The 13,991-nt window shown below is 50.8% G+C and overlaps 1 protein-coding gene across 1 annotated transcript in view; it reads left to right on the top strand.

Moving 5' to 3' along the window:
- Positions 1–12,772, top strand: part of ATP2C2 (ATPase secretory pathway Ca2+ transporting 2) — a 62,052-nt gene extending 49,280 nt beyond the window's left edge. The window contains exons 17-27 of the mRNA XM_019747123.3: positions 1,818–1,974; positions 3,549–3,719; positions 4,499–4,596; positions 4,696–4,746; positions 5,785–5,951; positions 7,272–7,340; positions 7,443–7,559; positions 8,873–9,020; positions 10,644–10,742; positions 10,882–11,023; positions 12,397–12,772. Coding sequence (XP_019602682.3) covers positions 1,818–1,974; positions 3,549–3,719; positions 4,499–4,596; positions 4,696–4,746; positions 5,785–5,951; positions 7,272–7,340; positions 7,443–7,559; positions 8,873–9,020; positions 10,644–10,742; positions 10,882–11,023; positions 12,397–12,515 — 1,338 coding nt within the window. The 3' untranslated portion in view covers positions 12,516–12,772. The remainder of the gene's footprint in view (positions 1–1,817; positions 1,975–3,548; positions 3,720–4,498; positions 4,597–4,695; positions 4,747–5,784; positions 5,952–7,271; positions 7,341–7,442; positions 7,560–8,872; positions 9,021–10,643; positions 10,743–10,881; positions 11,024–12,396) is intronic.
- The last annotated feature ends 1,219 nt before the right edge of the window (positions 12,773–13,991 follow it).

Genomic DNA, 13,991 nt, shown 5'->3' with positions numbered 1-13,991 from the left:
AAGTAAATGCAGACATCAAGGAGAAGCATTTCAAGTTTCTAGCTACTTCTACAAGGTTCCAAATACATGAAAATACAGATGATAGCAATTAAACCTTTGACTATCTTGGGTCTTCTGAGATTTTCATCCAAATCACTGGTTCCCTAAGTGGCGGGGGGAGGGGGACGGGGGGGAAGAGGGTTAGGGCAGGGGGAGGGGGAGGGTCACTGGACCAGCATCACCTGGGAAGTTGTTAGAAATGCAGGTTCTCAGGCCCCACCCCAGAACTTCTGAATCAGAAATTCCAGGGTGGGACCCCGTAATCTGTGTTTGTGGGAGTCTGATGCACGTTTAGGTATGAGACTCACTGGCCTATAATGTAGTCATTGAGTAATTACTATTCCAGCAACTGCAGGCTCTACTGAGAATACTGACCCCCATCGCTAACTCGGGGGTCCTTCCTTTGCACCCCCATGCTAAGTTCTTTACACATATGAGCTCACTTAACAGTCACAATGGGGGAACAAGCCTTCATTTTTGAAGGGAGGTCCTCCACAAATGGTGGGAACAGTGAGCTCACACGTACACACACGTGCATTGTCCCCTGTGTATACACATGTTATAAGTGACTAGAGGAATATATACCAAACTATTACTGTCCATCCCTAGGTAGGGATTCAGCTGATACTTTTTTTTTCCTTTTTGTATTCTCTGTAGCTTTTCAGATTTTCCAGGAAAAAAGAAAAACAAAAAAAAAAACCTTTTTTTTTTTTTTTAAGAGTTTTCTTATTGCCTTCTATCTTTTCCTCCAACCTTCTCCTTCTCTCTTGCTCTTTGTGGAATCCATCATGTCTTGTCCATGCTAAGATTTCACATCTCATTCAGGGTGGTGGACAACTTGGCCAGCTCATGTCACATTCTTGTCATGAGTGGATGGGCATATAAATTCTGGGTACTTAAAAGGGGTTTTAAATATTGGATGTTTTAAATATTTTAATACTTCTAGGCTTCCTCCCCCCAAAGCCAATGGTAATATTCTCATCAAAATAATTATAGGAATATGACTTTAAAAAAAATGGAAACTCTTTATAATTCTGCCCCTCTTCTATCCCTACCCACCCCCCACGCTAGGTAACTCCTAGGATAGAGTGCTCCAGGTTCTAAATGTGTGCATAGTGACACATGGGGTGGCAAAATAAGGTCGAGCTGTATCTACTGTTTATCATTTGCTATTTTCCCTTAAATAATGTCTTACACCTTTTTCTGTGTCAGTTCATAGGGGCTTATTCACTGCCCACCATGAGTAGGCAGGTGCTATGCTATTAATGAGGATATAGTATGACCCACACTGATAGTACCGGCTGCTGAGTCAAGGGGGAGACAGAGTTTAATAACTAGGCAGGAAAATGGTCAGCTACTCATTTGGATTCACTCTTATGAGCCAAGGGCAGGGGCGAACAAAATAGAAATGGTGCCCACCATGGAGAGGCAACAGTCTGAGCAAAATAGACATTTAGCAATGAATCACCCACCTACAGCATAACACTGACATATGACTAACTAGTGAAACACACGGGACGCTCTGAGCGACGTTAACCAGGTGACTTAATGGAGAGCAGAGGTGATGCAGGTCAAAGCTTGGCCTCGTTCCTTTTGTGGGCTGTGTAGTATTCCCTTGTGTAGGTTTCCTGGAACCTATCGGATCTGTCTGATATTGGTGAACAGGGGCAGTCCACTGTACATACCCCTGCCATGCACTTCTCTGTGTGAGTGAGGTGACAGTCACCAAGAGCTGAAGCATCTAGTGACTGATTTGTGTCCCTTTTGTCTTTTTCAAGGAGGAGGAAGACATTTACTTCATGAAGGGGGCCTTTGAAGAAGTGATTCGTTACTGTACCATGTACAACAATGGGGGCATCTCCCTGCCACTGACGCCCCAACAGCAATCCTTCTGCCAGCAGGAGGAAAAGAAGATGGGGTCGCTCGGCCTGCGGGGTCAGTGCCTGTGGCCCCAGCCCTGAGCTTTAAATTTGCATGTAGCACTACTTTTCAAGTGCATTCACACAGGGTCCTCAGTCCGTAAGGTGATTGGTCAGGATGGCAGTCGGGCAGCATGCTGGGGGAAGTAAAGCAAGTGTGAAATTTATTGGTGAGATGAAAGGTAGGATCCCCCCACTCCATCCCAGCCACCAAATGACACCCATTAACCTAGATTCGGCTCATGTGTGAGAAGAGCTGGAACCCTACGTCCTGAGTTTTCTAAGACAGGTGAAGGCGATGCACCAGAAATATCGATTTTCCTGATTGGTCTGCTTGCTCCTCGCTTAGTGTGAGGAAAATCCAGAGCTCTGTTAAATCAAGGCAGACATTTCATTATGTGACCATTTCCAGTTTTCTGCACCAGGGCCGGTGCCTTCCCTGACGGGCTGAACATTAAAAACCACATTTCCCGTGTCATTTGTCAGCCTGTCCATTTTCAGAGACAGCGTTTAAAAACACTCTGGGACACTTGTATTCCCTCAGGGGACTATGGGAAGCGTTGGGCTTGCCATATTAATTTCAGTTGCCTTGGTTTTCCCCTTCATGGGACAGAAATTATACATAGCTAGCAGCTTGCTGACAAGGGTGACAAGGTACAAGGTGAGGACATTGCGGCTTGCTGGGACGGAGCTGAGCTTAGCAGGTGGGGAGGGAAGCTTTGGGAATAGTACCTGTATCACGGGCACATGGCACCTGCACCACTGGCACAGTATTATAACTGAGCAGGAGGGAGGCACGGCTGGAGGCTTCTTGGCTGCGTGCCCTTGGCAAATCATTGAACCACTCGGACCCTCAGGCTCTTCATCAGCAGAGGGCTAGCAACCCTTTTCCCACTGTTCTGCTTATCACTGCTGTGACGGTTGTTTCACCTTGGTTTTCTTGGCCCTCTGTCTTGAGGCAGCCTGTCACTAGGGAATCAGACAGAACCCTGTCAGGTCACCACTTACCAGCTCCAGTATCAGTAAGGTGACAGAGTAAGGTCAGTTCCCCCTCTGGGAGCACTCGTCCCCAGGAGTTGGGCCTGGCTTCTGTGCCACTGAAACAGTCAAGGCCGAGACACGCCAACAGTCTTCTCACCCGTGTTACCCTCCCGCACATTTTTCTTTACCTTTGGTAAGCTGTTATCCCCAGTCTGCTGGAGGTGACAAAATGAGAACAGAGCAAATAGACAAGGAGAATTGTCAGAAATGGCCCATCATAGGCTGTCTCACACTTTCTTGTGGCCACTCTTGCTGGCATGGGCTTGGGGTATTATACCACCAGTGGACAGGGACCATATTTTCTGCCTGGCAAGTTGTCTCTAGCATCTCTCTCTGTTTGGGGGTGATGAGACCCATTACCCTGCACAGGCCTGATGACAACCACTGCAAAGATGTTTGCCTTCCCTTTGTGCTCTGGAAACTCGGTGCCCAAGCCCATAGCAGACAGAAGAGGGTCTGGTCTGGGACATGGTGGGGGCTGGGGCTGACGGGATAAAATCAGACCCCTCGGCGCCCAGTGACGCTTCTGTTGGTCTGCTCTCTCCTCAGTGCTGGCCCTGGCTTCTGGGCCCGAGCTGGGGAAGCTGACGTTTCTGGGTCTCGTTGGAATCATCGACCCTCCGAGGGCGGGTGTGAAGGAAGCGGTGCAGGTTCTCTCTGAGTCCGGCGTGTCCGTGAAAATGATAACGGGAGATGCCCTGGAGACAGCCTTGGCGATAGGTAATGGGGAAGGCGGCGGAGGGTAAGAAAGCAAGGATCTGTCATCCTTTACAGTGGGGTCACTACCATTGGTTAATCTTCAGCAAACCTGGTCAGGAGCGCTCACACCTACCTTCTCAGTGCTTAGAAAAGATTCTGAGATTCATGGACCAGCACTCCACCTTTGAAGGTTTTTGTCTAAAATGCTGGCAGATTCTCCAAAAGGGGAAATAAATCCTCATTGTATAATGAGAACCTGCTATGTGCCAGGGTTTTTCATCCATGATCTCACTTAGTCTTCACAGGCAGCATCAATCCCAGTGTATAGTTCCAGTCTGGCTTTTGCCACCAGTTGTGGGCCCTTAGCAAATCATAGAACCACTCTGACCCTCAGGCTCTTCATCAGCAGAGGGCTAACAAACCTGTTCCCACTATTCTACTTATTACTGCCTTTAGGATTCTCACACCTTGGTTTTCTTGGCCCTCTGCCTTGAGGCAGCCTGTCACTAGGAAATCAGACAGAACCCTGTCAGGTCACCACTTACCCTATGACCCTAAGGAATCACTTCCCTCTCAGATTCCTGATCTTTAAAGCAGGGATAAGAAGGCCTTTGTTGTAGGTTAATTCTGTGGATGGAATTAGACCCTGTAACATAGCAGGGGCTCAGTAAATGGTAGCCATTGTGGTTTTAGTCTTGTTATTCTCTTGATGTCAGGTAGGTGGAGGGAGGGGTGGGAATGGGGACCGCAGTCGCAGGCACCAAAGCAAGCCCTCAGGATGGATTCTCCCTACCATGCAGGGAGGAACATCGGCCTGTGCAATGGAAGGCTGAAAGCCATGTCCGGGGAAGAGGTGGAAAGTATGGAGCACTCCAAGCTGGCTGACCACGTCGGGAAGGTGGAGTCCTCCCAGCGGCTTGCTGAGGCTGGGTAGAGGGGGTTGTGTTTCCAGCTTTGCATTCATTGACTTTCTGCGCTTTCACGTCTCTGTGTCCAGGTGTCTGTCTTCTTCAGGACCAGCCCTAAGCACAAACTCAAAATCATCAAGGTAAGTTGTGTAAGGAAACAGGTTCTGCCTCACTCGTCCCTCAAGATACAGTCTTGGGTAGCAGCAGTAGCTCTGTTCCGCAGGGTGGTCCGGGGCCCAAGCTGGCTGGAGCCTCAACCATCCTCAAACTGTGGCTTCCTGCTCTCGGTCCAGGGCTGCTGCATCCGTGGTGGCCTTTACCCAGCATCTGGGGAGGGGAGAATGAGGGGCCCTTTACCACCAGAGAGCAGGAATTGGGTACAAAGGGAAAACTGAAAAGAGGCTACCCTTTGTTAGTCAAGTGCTTTATGGTATATTCCTGTTAGTTAACTCCAGGCCTTAGTTTTCTTATCTGTAAAGTGGGGATGAAATGAATGACATCACCTAATTCACAAGACTGGCGAGAAGATTAAAGGAAGCCAGGCCTGTGAAGCTCTTGGCACAGTGTCTGGCATACCAGCAGCTGCCAAATAAAGAGTTGATAAGATTTTCTGATTGTGCATCAAAAACTGAAAGTGCTGGAACAAGAGTCCTGCAAAGGTGCTTGGTTTCCTGGCACATATATACTTTGAAAACTCTTTAACTCTGTTGGTAGCTGTGTTTTTTCTTTTATGCTATTTTTGGATTTTTTCATTCTGCTGAGTGAATCTCAAGTTAGTCCTGAAAGAAAATATTAACACTTACTGGGCTCCACATAATTTCAGGGGACAAATAGATTATCATTGAATGGTGATGGATAACACATCTGTGCCTTTACTATTGCTGGGCAATATCCCATCCATGGTCTTAGTCTAGGCCTCACCACAGCCCTGAGGAGAGACTGTCGCTCCCATTTTGCAGATGGAAAAACTGAGGTTGAGGGGTTCAAGGCTTGCCCAGTTCCCACAGCTCAGGGCATGGAGCTGGGATTCAGACTCAGGCCTCCTGACTCCGGTACCTTCCAGAGAGGGGTCTCTGCTGCCGGCCACACAGTGTGAGAGGCAGAGTGTTAGGAGAGAAGGCAGGACCTAGGAGGAAGGCCTCAGGCTGCAGGTCACAACTCAGCACCTCTTTCTAAAGGCTTTGCAGGAGTCAGGGGCTATCGTGGCCATGACGGGGGATGGGGTAAACGACGCAGTTGCCCTGAAGTCAGCAGACATCGGGATTTCCATGGGGCAGACAGGGACAGACGTTAGCAAAGAGGCCGCCAACATGATCCTGGTGGACGATGACTTCTCAGCCATCATGTGAGTTGCTCTTTAGATGTTTTGTTTTGTTTCATTTTATTTAAGTGGCAAAAATGCCTGGGGTAACCAGCCCCAGGGGTCTGCTGTGCTGGAGATACAAGGTGTGCCAGGCCCAAACACCACATAAACCAGGGTCATGGGGGCCACCCTGGGGTTAGTGGCAGGCAGAGCCCTAATTTGTGCACTGACGGAAAAGCCTGGGTTAGGTGTGCAAAAGGAGGCATGTGCTGGTATGTCTGTGTATCAGGAAATCCTACGTCATCCTGAGTGCCAGCAGCAAGAGACAGAAATACTACGTGGCCATTAAAATTCATGTTTGGAAGAACATTTAAAGACACAGAAACATTCACAGTGGGGAAATGAGTACATTCAGTTTGAGTCTAGTGTTGTCTGCGTTGACACGTACATTTCACACACTGAAAAGAGACTGGACAGAAATACCCAGATAGTGAACACCCATGATCTCCGGGTGCTGGGGTCACAAAAAATTGTTTTCTTCTGTTTTACTTTTCTTTATTTTTCTCGTAATAAATTTATCTTCCCACTAGATATAATTTTAATCCGTTCCAGTTAAGACTTCAGTTCCAATTAAGGCTAATTTTAATTAGTTCCATATGTAAATTGCAATAATTGGGAGTGGGAGAAAACTTAAGCCTGATACCAAAATCTAAACAAATATGAAAGTTTGATGTGATTATCGACTTTACAACAGGAATCTTTTCTTTACAAATGGATTCACCCTAGGAATTCTCAAAACACTTCCTCTGAATTAAAAAAAAAAAGATGCAGTTAATATATATAGCTCTGCAGTTTTCATTGTTTTGCAAAAATTTGTAGTAAACACGGGGAAGAATTAAATCATTTTCTATTAATTAGTGACTCAAGGACTGTCACAAAGAGCCTCCTAAAAATACAACAGATGTTTTCAACCTCAATTCTCTTCCTCCTTGCTGTGCCCCTTCTAATTGGCAGCTTTAATTGGTTTTGCTGTACCTGTTGTCATTGGTGAATCACTGAGATGCATTCGGCACTTCAGGAGGCATTTCAGTGCTGGGTGAGGGCTGGGGTCCCTGGGCTAGAGTGACAGTAATGTACTGTCTTCTGGTCATGGCTCAGGGACCTGTCCCCAGCAGCTGATGGCGCTTCTTCCTCTACTGGTGTGTCCTCAAGAATGCCAGCAAGGGGAAATGGGCAGGAGCGGGAGGGTGTTCCAAGCATGGTGTCACCCGGAGGTGTCACCCTAAGTGACACCATCACTGCATTTAGCAGCCAGTGGAGCCAGACCCTCTTTGTGACTAAATACTTTCTCCTGTCTTGCAGGAATGCAGTGGAGGAAGGCAAGGGGATTTTTCATAACATCAAAAACTTTGTCCGATTTCAGCTGAGCACGTAAGTCTGAGGCTAGCCTCTCCCAGTGCCGCCGAGTGCGGGCGTCTGCGTCCGGCAAGCAGCTGTTGACAGCGCCCCCTGTCGGCCGCTTGTGCCCTGCAGGAGCATCTCGGCCTTGAGCCTCATCACTCTGTCCACCATGTGCAACCTGCCCAACCCCCTCAACGCCATGCAGATCCTGTGGATCAACATCATCATGGACGGGCCGCCGGCACAGAGGTGAGGTCCTGGGCTGGAGCACCGCACCACTTCTGCCAGGCTCCACAAACCGCACCCCTACTCTGTGCTGCGAGCTACAGAGGTGGGCAAACGTGGTCACTGGCCGTAAGGAGTCCCAGAAAACTTAAGTGTGGTGCACTGGGGAGAGAGAGTGGAATGCCCTGGGCACAGAGGGAAGTACCTAGGCAGGCAGAGCGGGGAATGATGGAACTTTCTGTCCCCTCTACCTGGAATGCTCTCCTGAGCTAGCCACATGGCCCAATTCCTCTGTTCATTCAGGTCACCACCTTCAAGAAGTCCTCCCTGATTAACTGCAGCCTCCTCACTCTCAGTCACTTTCCTCTGCCTTAATTTTCCCTAGAAGGGAAAATATGTATTTCCTTATTTATCTGATTATAATCCATCTCCCCTTTAGAATGTCAGCGTCATGGAGGCAAGGTTTTTATTTTGTTCCCTGAAGTATCCCAGCTCCTACAATGGTGCTTGGCAGATAGTAGGTGCTCAGTAAATGATTGGCTCAATGGTGCAGGAGAAAGATGAGCTTTGGAGTGAGGAAGACCAAAGCAAGCAAGACACTTCACCTGCTTGAGCACATAGTAGGGACTGGTTCAGATGTAGCTGATTATTGTGACCATTATTAATTTAATCATTGCCTGTGATAGCTGCTGAAGGAAAGAGGGTCCTACTTTGTCATCCCCTCCCATGCCCAGAGTAAGGGCTCCCTTTTCTACATGCTCTCCCTAAGCACAGGCCCGGGGCTTCACCCAGTCTTCTCCCTCCCTGGTGCCCCCACACCACCTACCATTGGTCTGGCCTCAATCCCACTGTTTAGGAGTTGGATGAAGGAGGGTATCTCTTAGTTGATGAGAGGACTCTAGTGGGTGAGGCCTGGATGCTGTTTCTCCTGGCCAGCTGGGATGAGGCCAGGCCCCGCTGTCCCCTTGTGGTGGAAACTGAGCATGAGGATGACTGGGTGTGGTTCCAGGACCGTGGTGTGGTTATCAGGAGCTGGCGGGTTCCCAATGGAGGTGGGCAGGTGTGCGGTTGGAGGAGCTGTGTGCAGCTGCCCGAGGGAGGCTAGGCTGTGGAAGACTCCTTGGAAGGGGCAGTTAGGGAGGGGTCGGAGGATGGGAAGGGCAGGCTTCCAGCAAGGCCCTGGAGGTCCCCATGAGACTGGGGACACCCTGGCTCCCGCCCCCTAACTTGAGCATGTCTCTGCTTCAGGGGTCCTTACTTGTGTAACTGCTACACGCCTTGTCGAAAGTACCCTTTCCAGTGGCTTATTTCAGAGGGTTCCATTTTGTTCCGAGCAGCTTGGGGGTAGAGCCAGTGGACAAAGACACCCTGCGGCAGCCACCGAGGAACGTCAAGGACACAATCCTCAGCAGAGCCCTCATCCTGAAGATCCTGCTGTCGGCTTCCGTCATCATCAGCGGGACCCTCTTCATCTTCTGGAAGGAGGTGAAGAACGTTCTCACTGGCTCAGTCAATAATGTTCTCACTGGCTCAGTCAATAACGTTCTCACTGGCTCAGTCAATAACGTTCTCACTGGCTCAGTCAATAATGTTCTCACTGGCTCAGTCAATAACGTTCTCACTGGCTCAGTCAATAACGTTCTCACTGGCTCAGTCAATAACGTTCTCACTGGCTCAGTCAATAACGTTCTCACTGGCTCAGTCAATAACGTTCTCACTGGCTCAGTCAATAACGTTCTCACTGGCTCAGTCAATAACGTTCTCACTGGCTCAGTCAATGCCTGGGTGCTGGTGGCTGATGCAGGGCTGGGGCGGGTGCAAAGCAAGGCGGACGGTCCCTGCTAGGGGGGTGGGGGGGTGACAAATGTAGGCATCCAGGGCAGCACTGGGGAAGGAGGGTCAGGTGACTAGGAGCTGACTTGGCAGAAGTGGAAAGAGGCAGAAAGGCAGAAGGGATGGGAAGCTTCAGGGTCGGAGAAAAGAATTCAGACTTTTTCCTAAATGGGACACATCCCTCTACTTCTTTCTGTTGTCACCAGAAAACGATTTGAAATCTAAAAGAAACTCCTGTCTTATTCCCTGGAGGTGCTTGTTGGCAGGCTCTTATTATGGGTCTTTGCGTGGCCTGCAGGTTAAGGGAGCCTGTGTCTGGAGACATCCAGTGATCTAGACGGAGAATAGGCAGGTGACTCCGTCCAGACCTTTAACCCCCGTCACCCAGCTGTGAGAAGGGATAGGACACTGCCACTGTTCTGCCTCAAAAGGAGCGGCTTTTCTCCCCCCACCTTGGTCCGCCCGCCTGTGTGCTCAGTTAGTGGAGAGAGAAGCACAGACCTTCCTGGTGTGACACAGTCATCCTCAGCATGGGGGCCCTGCAGCGACATCAGCACCCCAGGACCTTGTGAGACACGCAGATTCTCAGGCCCCACCCAGGACCTGCTGTGTCCAGCTCTGTTTTAACAGTCGCTCCCAGAGGAATCTGTGTGAACCTCTGGTCCCGCAGATGAGCTCAGGGTAGCACTGGTGCCTGCTGCCTGTGCCACAGGGGATGCACCACCTCTCATCAGCCAGAAGGATGTTCAGGGTGCACACCCTGAGCCCTCTCACCTTGGTCTGCAGCCCCGCCCCCACGATGTCAGCCAGAATGAGACGGTTCTGCCGCAGTGCCAGAGCCAGGGAGGGGGCGGTGGCTCCGTTCATCCAGCCTCACAGGCCCTAGTTCTGTGGGGTTGCGACATTCTGTGAAGTGGATGTAACTGTGGAGGTGTCACCTCCCGGGAGGCAGTGTCACCTGCGGGAGGAAGGGATGTTCCATTCACGTGTGCGAGGTGCCTCCTCTGGTATCAAGGGCTGCCGAAATTCCAGAGGAAGGGCTAGTGGCCCCTGCCAGGTGCCGACAGAGGGGCTGGACCGTGGGGAAGTTGGGAAACACACTTCGGGCTTACACCAGGTGACTCAGGGAGCTTTCGATGGATTCCTAGTAAAACTAAAGTACTGTGGTCTGGACACCGAGCCACGATTACAGGCCTGCTCTATCCCTGGGCTGGGTGAGGGATGAGTGTGTGGCAGGAGACTGTATCACCTCATCCTGTATCACTCGTGTTCCAGATCCCCGAAGACAAGGCCAGCACCCCGCGCACCACAACAATGACCTTCACCTGTTTTGTGTTCTTTGACCTCTTCAACGCCCTGACCTGCCGCTCCCAGGTGAGACTCTTGGCTTCCTTTCCTGGAGAGCTGCCTTGTGCTCTCAGTGAGAAACTGTGGTCCCTGCCCAAGTCACTCAGGGGCTCTGGGACGCAGGCAGCCTCATCTGAAGTGGGGGTCACATGCTTTTCTCCCCCAGACCAAGCTGATATTCGAGATCGGCTTCCTCCGGAACCACATGTTCCTGTACTCCGTGCTCGGGTCAATTCTGGGGCAGCTGGCTGTGATTTACATCCCACCCCTGCAGAAGATCTTCCAGACAGAGAACCTGGGAGTGCTCGGTGAGTAGGAAGGGACCCGAGGCCGGGGTCACCAGAGACCAGGGCCATCACACACCCTGGGGCCACCCCATCCCCAAAGCAGCAGACTCGTGCCTGCACAGGGTAGAAGGGCCACATGATGGGGGTGTAGAGAACCCAGAGCGCAGACAGCAGGTCCAGTGACAGTCTGGGCTCAGCCTGTGACATGCTGCGTGCCCCAGCTGAGGAGTGAGTCTGCCCCCATGGACAGTGGGAGATTTTAGCAGAGGCCAGTGTGACTTGGACAGCTGCTTACCTGAAGCCAGGGAATTGGCTGTCCGGTAGTTCTTGCAGAAAGGGACACTATTTAATGACCATCTCTCTGGGGGCCAAGCACACACTCCCTGGTGCAGAACCCCAGGGGCTTTCTTCCATCCTCGACTAAGCCTCCCGCAGACCCTCTTCCTTCCTTTGGAAGCTGCCCAGGGTGGCTTGGCCCCCTTTGCCTGAAGCTATGATGAGAGAGAACAGAACTGGGAGGAGGGCTGGGTCCTGAAGGGGAGGAAGTTGCCTAGAGAGCAACAGTGACTTGGAGGGAGCAGGGGCAAGTACCCCTCCCGCCTCCCTTCCTTCTTGCCCAAGCTTTCCATTGGCCAGCCCCACCCCAGGGCCAGCAGGTGTTGAGGCAGCTCCCAGCCAGCGCATGAGGGTCTCAGGCCTTGGAAACAAGTGCAGGGAGAACCTTCCGGCAAGACTAAGGAACATGAGCTCTTTCCTCCCAACATTGAAAAAGCAGTGTCCATGGGGGACTCCTGTGAATGCCTTGTGGGCACCGACAAAAGACGAATCCCCCTAAGTTTTAATGGATGTTTCCATCCACTGGGAATTAAGCCAGCTCACCAGAACTGAAGGAAACACGGTGACCATGCTTGGGCATCGTGCTTATCACTCCCTGTTGACAACAGGGAGCCAGAGATGGTTCCGAACAATAAGGTACAGTGAGTGTCCAGGGCAGACTTTTAAAATTAACCCACTAGAATGAGTCAGGGTGAGCTGGGGGCCAGAAGCAATGCTTAGGGGGCATCTGCCCTACGGAGGGATGGGGGCTAACGTCCATTACTGCTGACCTGGGTAACATGCACCCTACCCAGCGCATCTGCCTCTTGCCCTGAACCACCTGGAAAGGCTGTGGGGCCTTGGGGAGCTGGGCTCTAGGAAATCTCCACCCCCTCAGGGAAATGGAAAGGGCTGGTCCCGGCCCCTTCGCCTGTCTCTAACTCAGGATAAGGCTGCGTGTCAGACCCACAGTCACCACCCTGCTGGGCACTGCCCTGATTCTGGGGGCAGAGGGGAGCTGGTGACCCAAGGGTGCAACCTCTGCTCTCTGACCCTTTTCCCTTTTTACCTTCTCACAGATTTGTTGCTTTTAACTGGATTGGCCTCATCCGTGTTCATTTTGTCAGAGCTCCTCAAACTATGTGAAAAATTCTGCTCCAGAGCCAAGAAAGCCCAGATTCACCATCAAGATGTATAGTGGACCCTGACCAGTGTACCAGCCCCTAAATAATGTATATTTTCATGTGACTGTGGCCCCTCCCTCAACCCTTCTTGGAAGGGATATTTTCAGGATACCATAGGGTTAAGTCACGCACGGCCTCCTTGGGAAGCCAGCAGGAAGCTCAGGCCCAGGCTCGCGTCCACACCCCCTCTCCCCCGCCCGGCTCAGGGACAGACTGGGAGGAACCTGTACAGAAACACCTCGCTATTTATTAAATCAATGATTTTTATTAACCACGTGTGCCGTAGCTCCATGAAATGCAGCACACCCGTGAAGAATACATGGGGACCCGGGGGGATGGGGGACGGGGGACAGGGGACAGGGGACAGGACCCGGCTCCTGGTCATTGCTTTGCCCATTGTTGGCCTCCTCATCCACAAAATGGGGGCTTTGGGTACTTTTCTTAAGTGCTATGCCAGGGGTCAGATTATTGTTTTGATGGACTTAGTGCTTTTTCTACAAGTGGCCAGGGTGGAAACACAGCCTTGTGCTTCCCACCACAGATGTGGCGAGAAGCGGGAACATCCTAAATAATTGCCTAACCAAGGGCCCCAGATTTTAAGATGAGGAGTAAGTGGTCTTCATCTCCAGAACCAGGAACCAGAATATTTCCCGCCTGCCTGAGGATGAGCCGTATTTCCCACTGCCCCCAAGATTGTTCTTAGAACATGTCTGACTTTTGAGTTGAATGGTGGTAGAGCAGAGAGGTCTCTGTCTCATTCCTCTGTCTTCAGCCAGGCAAAAACCACCATGCAGAACCAGAAATGGATCTCTATCTTTCATGCATTGAGGTCACAATTATAACCCCGCCCCCAGTTATTAGCCAGGGTTTTCTAGAGAAACTGAACCAATAGAATGGAAAGAGACAGAGAGATTTGTTTTAAGGAATTGGCTCACGTGATAGCTGGGGTTGGCAAGTCCAACATCTTTAGGGCAGGCCAGCCAGCTGGAGACTCAGACTTGAGCTGCAATAGCAACTCTTTCCTGAGGCAGTCCTCAAGTCTGGAGGCAGGATTCCTTCCTTCTCAGGGGATCGCAGTCGTTTCTCTAAGCCTTCAGCTGATTGGATGAGGCCCACCCACATTATCAAGGTAATCTGCTTTAATCAAAGTCTACTAATTTAAGGTCAATCTCAGCTAAAAAGTTTCTTGCAGAAACATCTAGACCAGTGTTTGACCAAGTGTTTGAGTAGCTCAGGTAGACACACGCAAGTAAGCATCACACCATGTAAGCCACAGTAGCTGTCAGATAGGCTTTCCGGGGTGGTGATACGTGGACCAGATCAGGCTGAAGGTCAGAGTGGACCTCTGCAGTTTCCAGACAGAGTCCAGATTCCCCCAAAGTAAAACTTACAGACTGGAGGGAGGTCACTATGCTCCTCTGCCCCACCAAATGACACCAGAGCTAACTGGGGAGAGACACACACATGCCAGCTCTGCAAGAATATTGAGG

This window comes from Rhinolophus sinicus, chromosome 8, assembly GCF_057876585.1.
Source record: "Rhinolophus sinicus isolate RSI-liver-muscle chromosome 8, RSI-T2T, whole genome shotgun sequence".
Lineage (NCBI taxonomy): Eukaryota > Metazoa > Chordata > Mammalia > Chiroptera > Rhinolophidae > Rhinolophus > Rhinolophus sinicus.
Note: the sequence above shows the minus strand (reverse complement) of the source record. Positions and strands in the feature narration are given on the sequence as shown.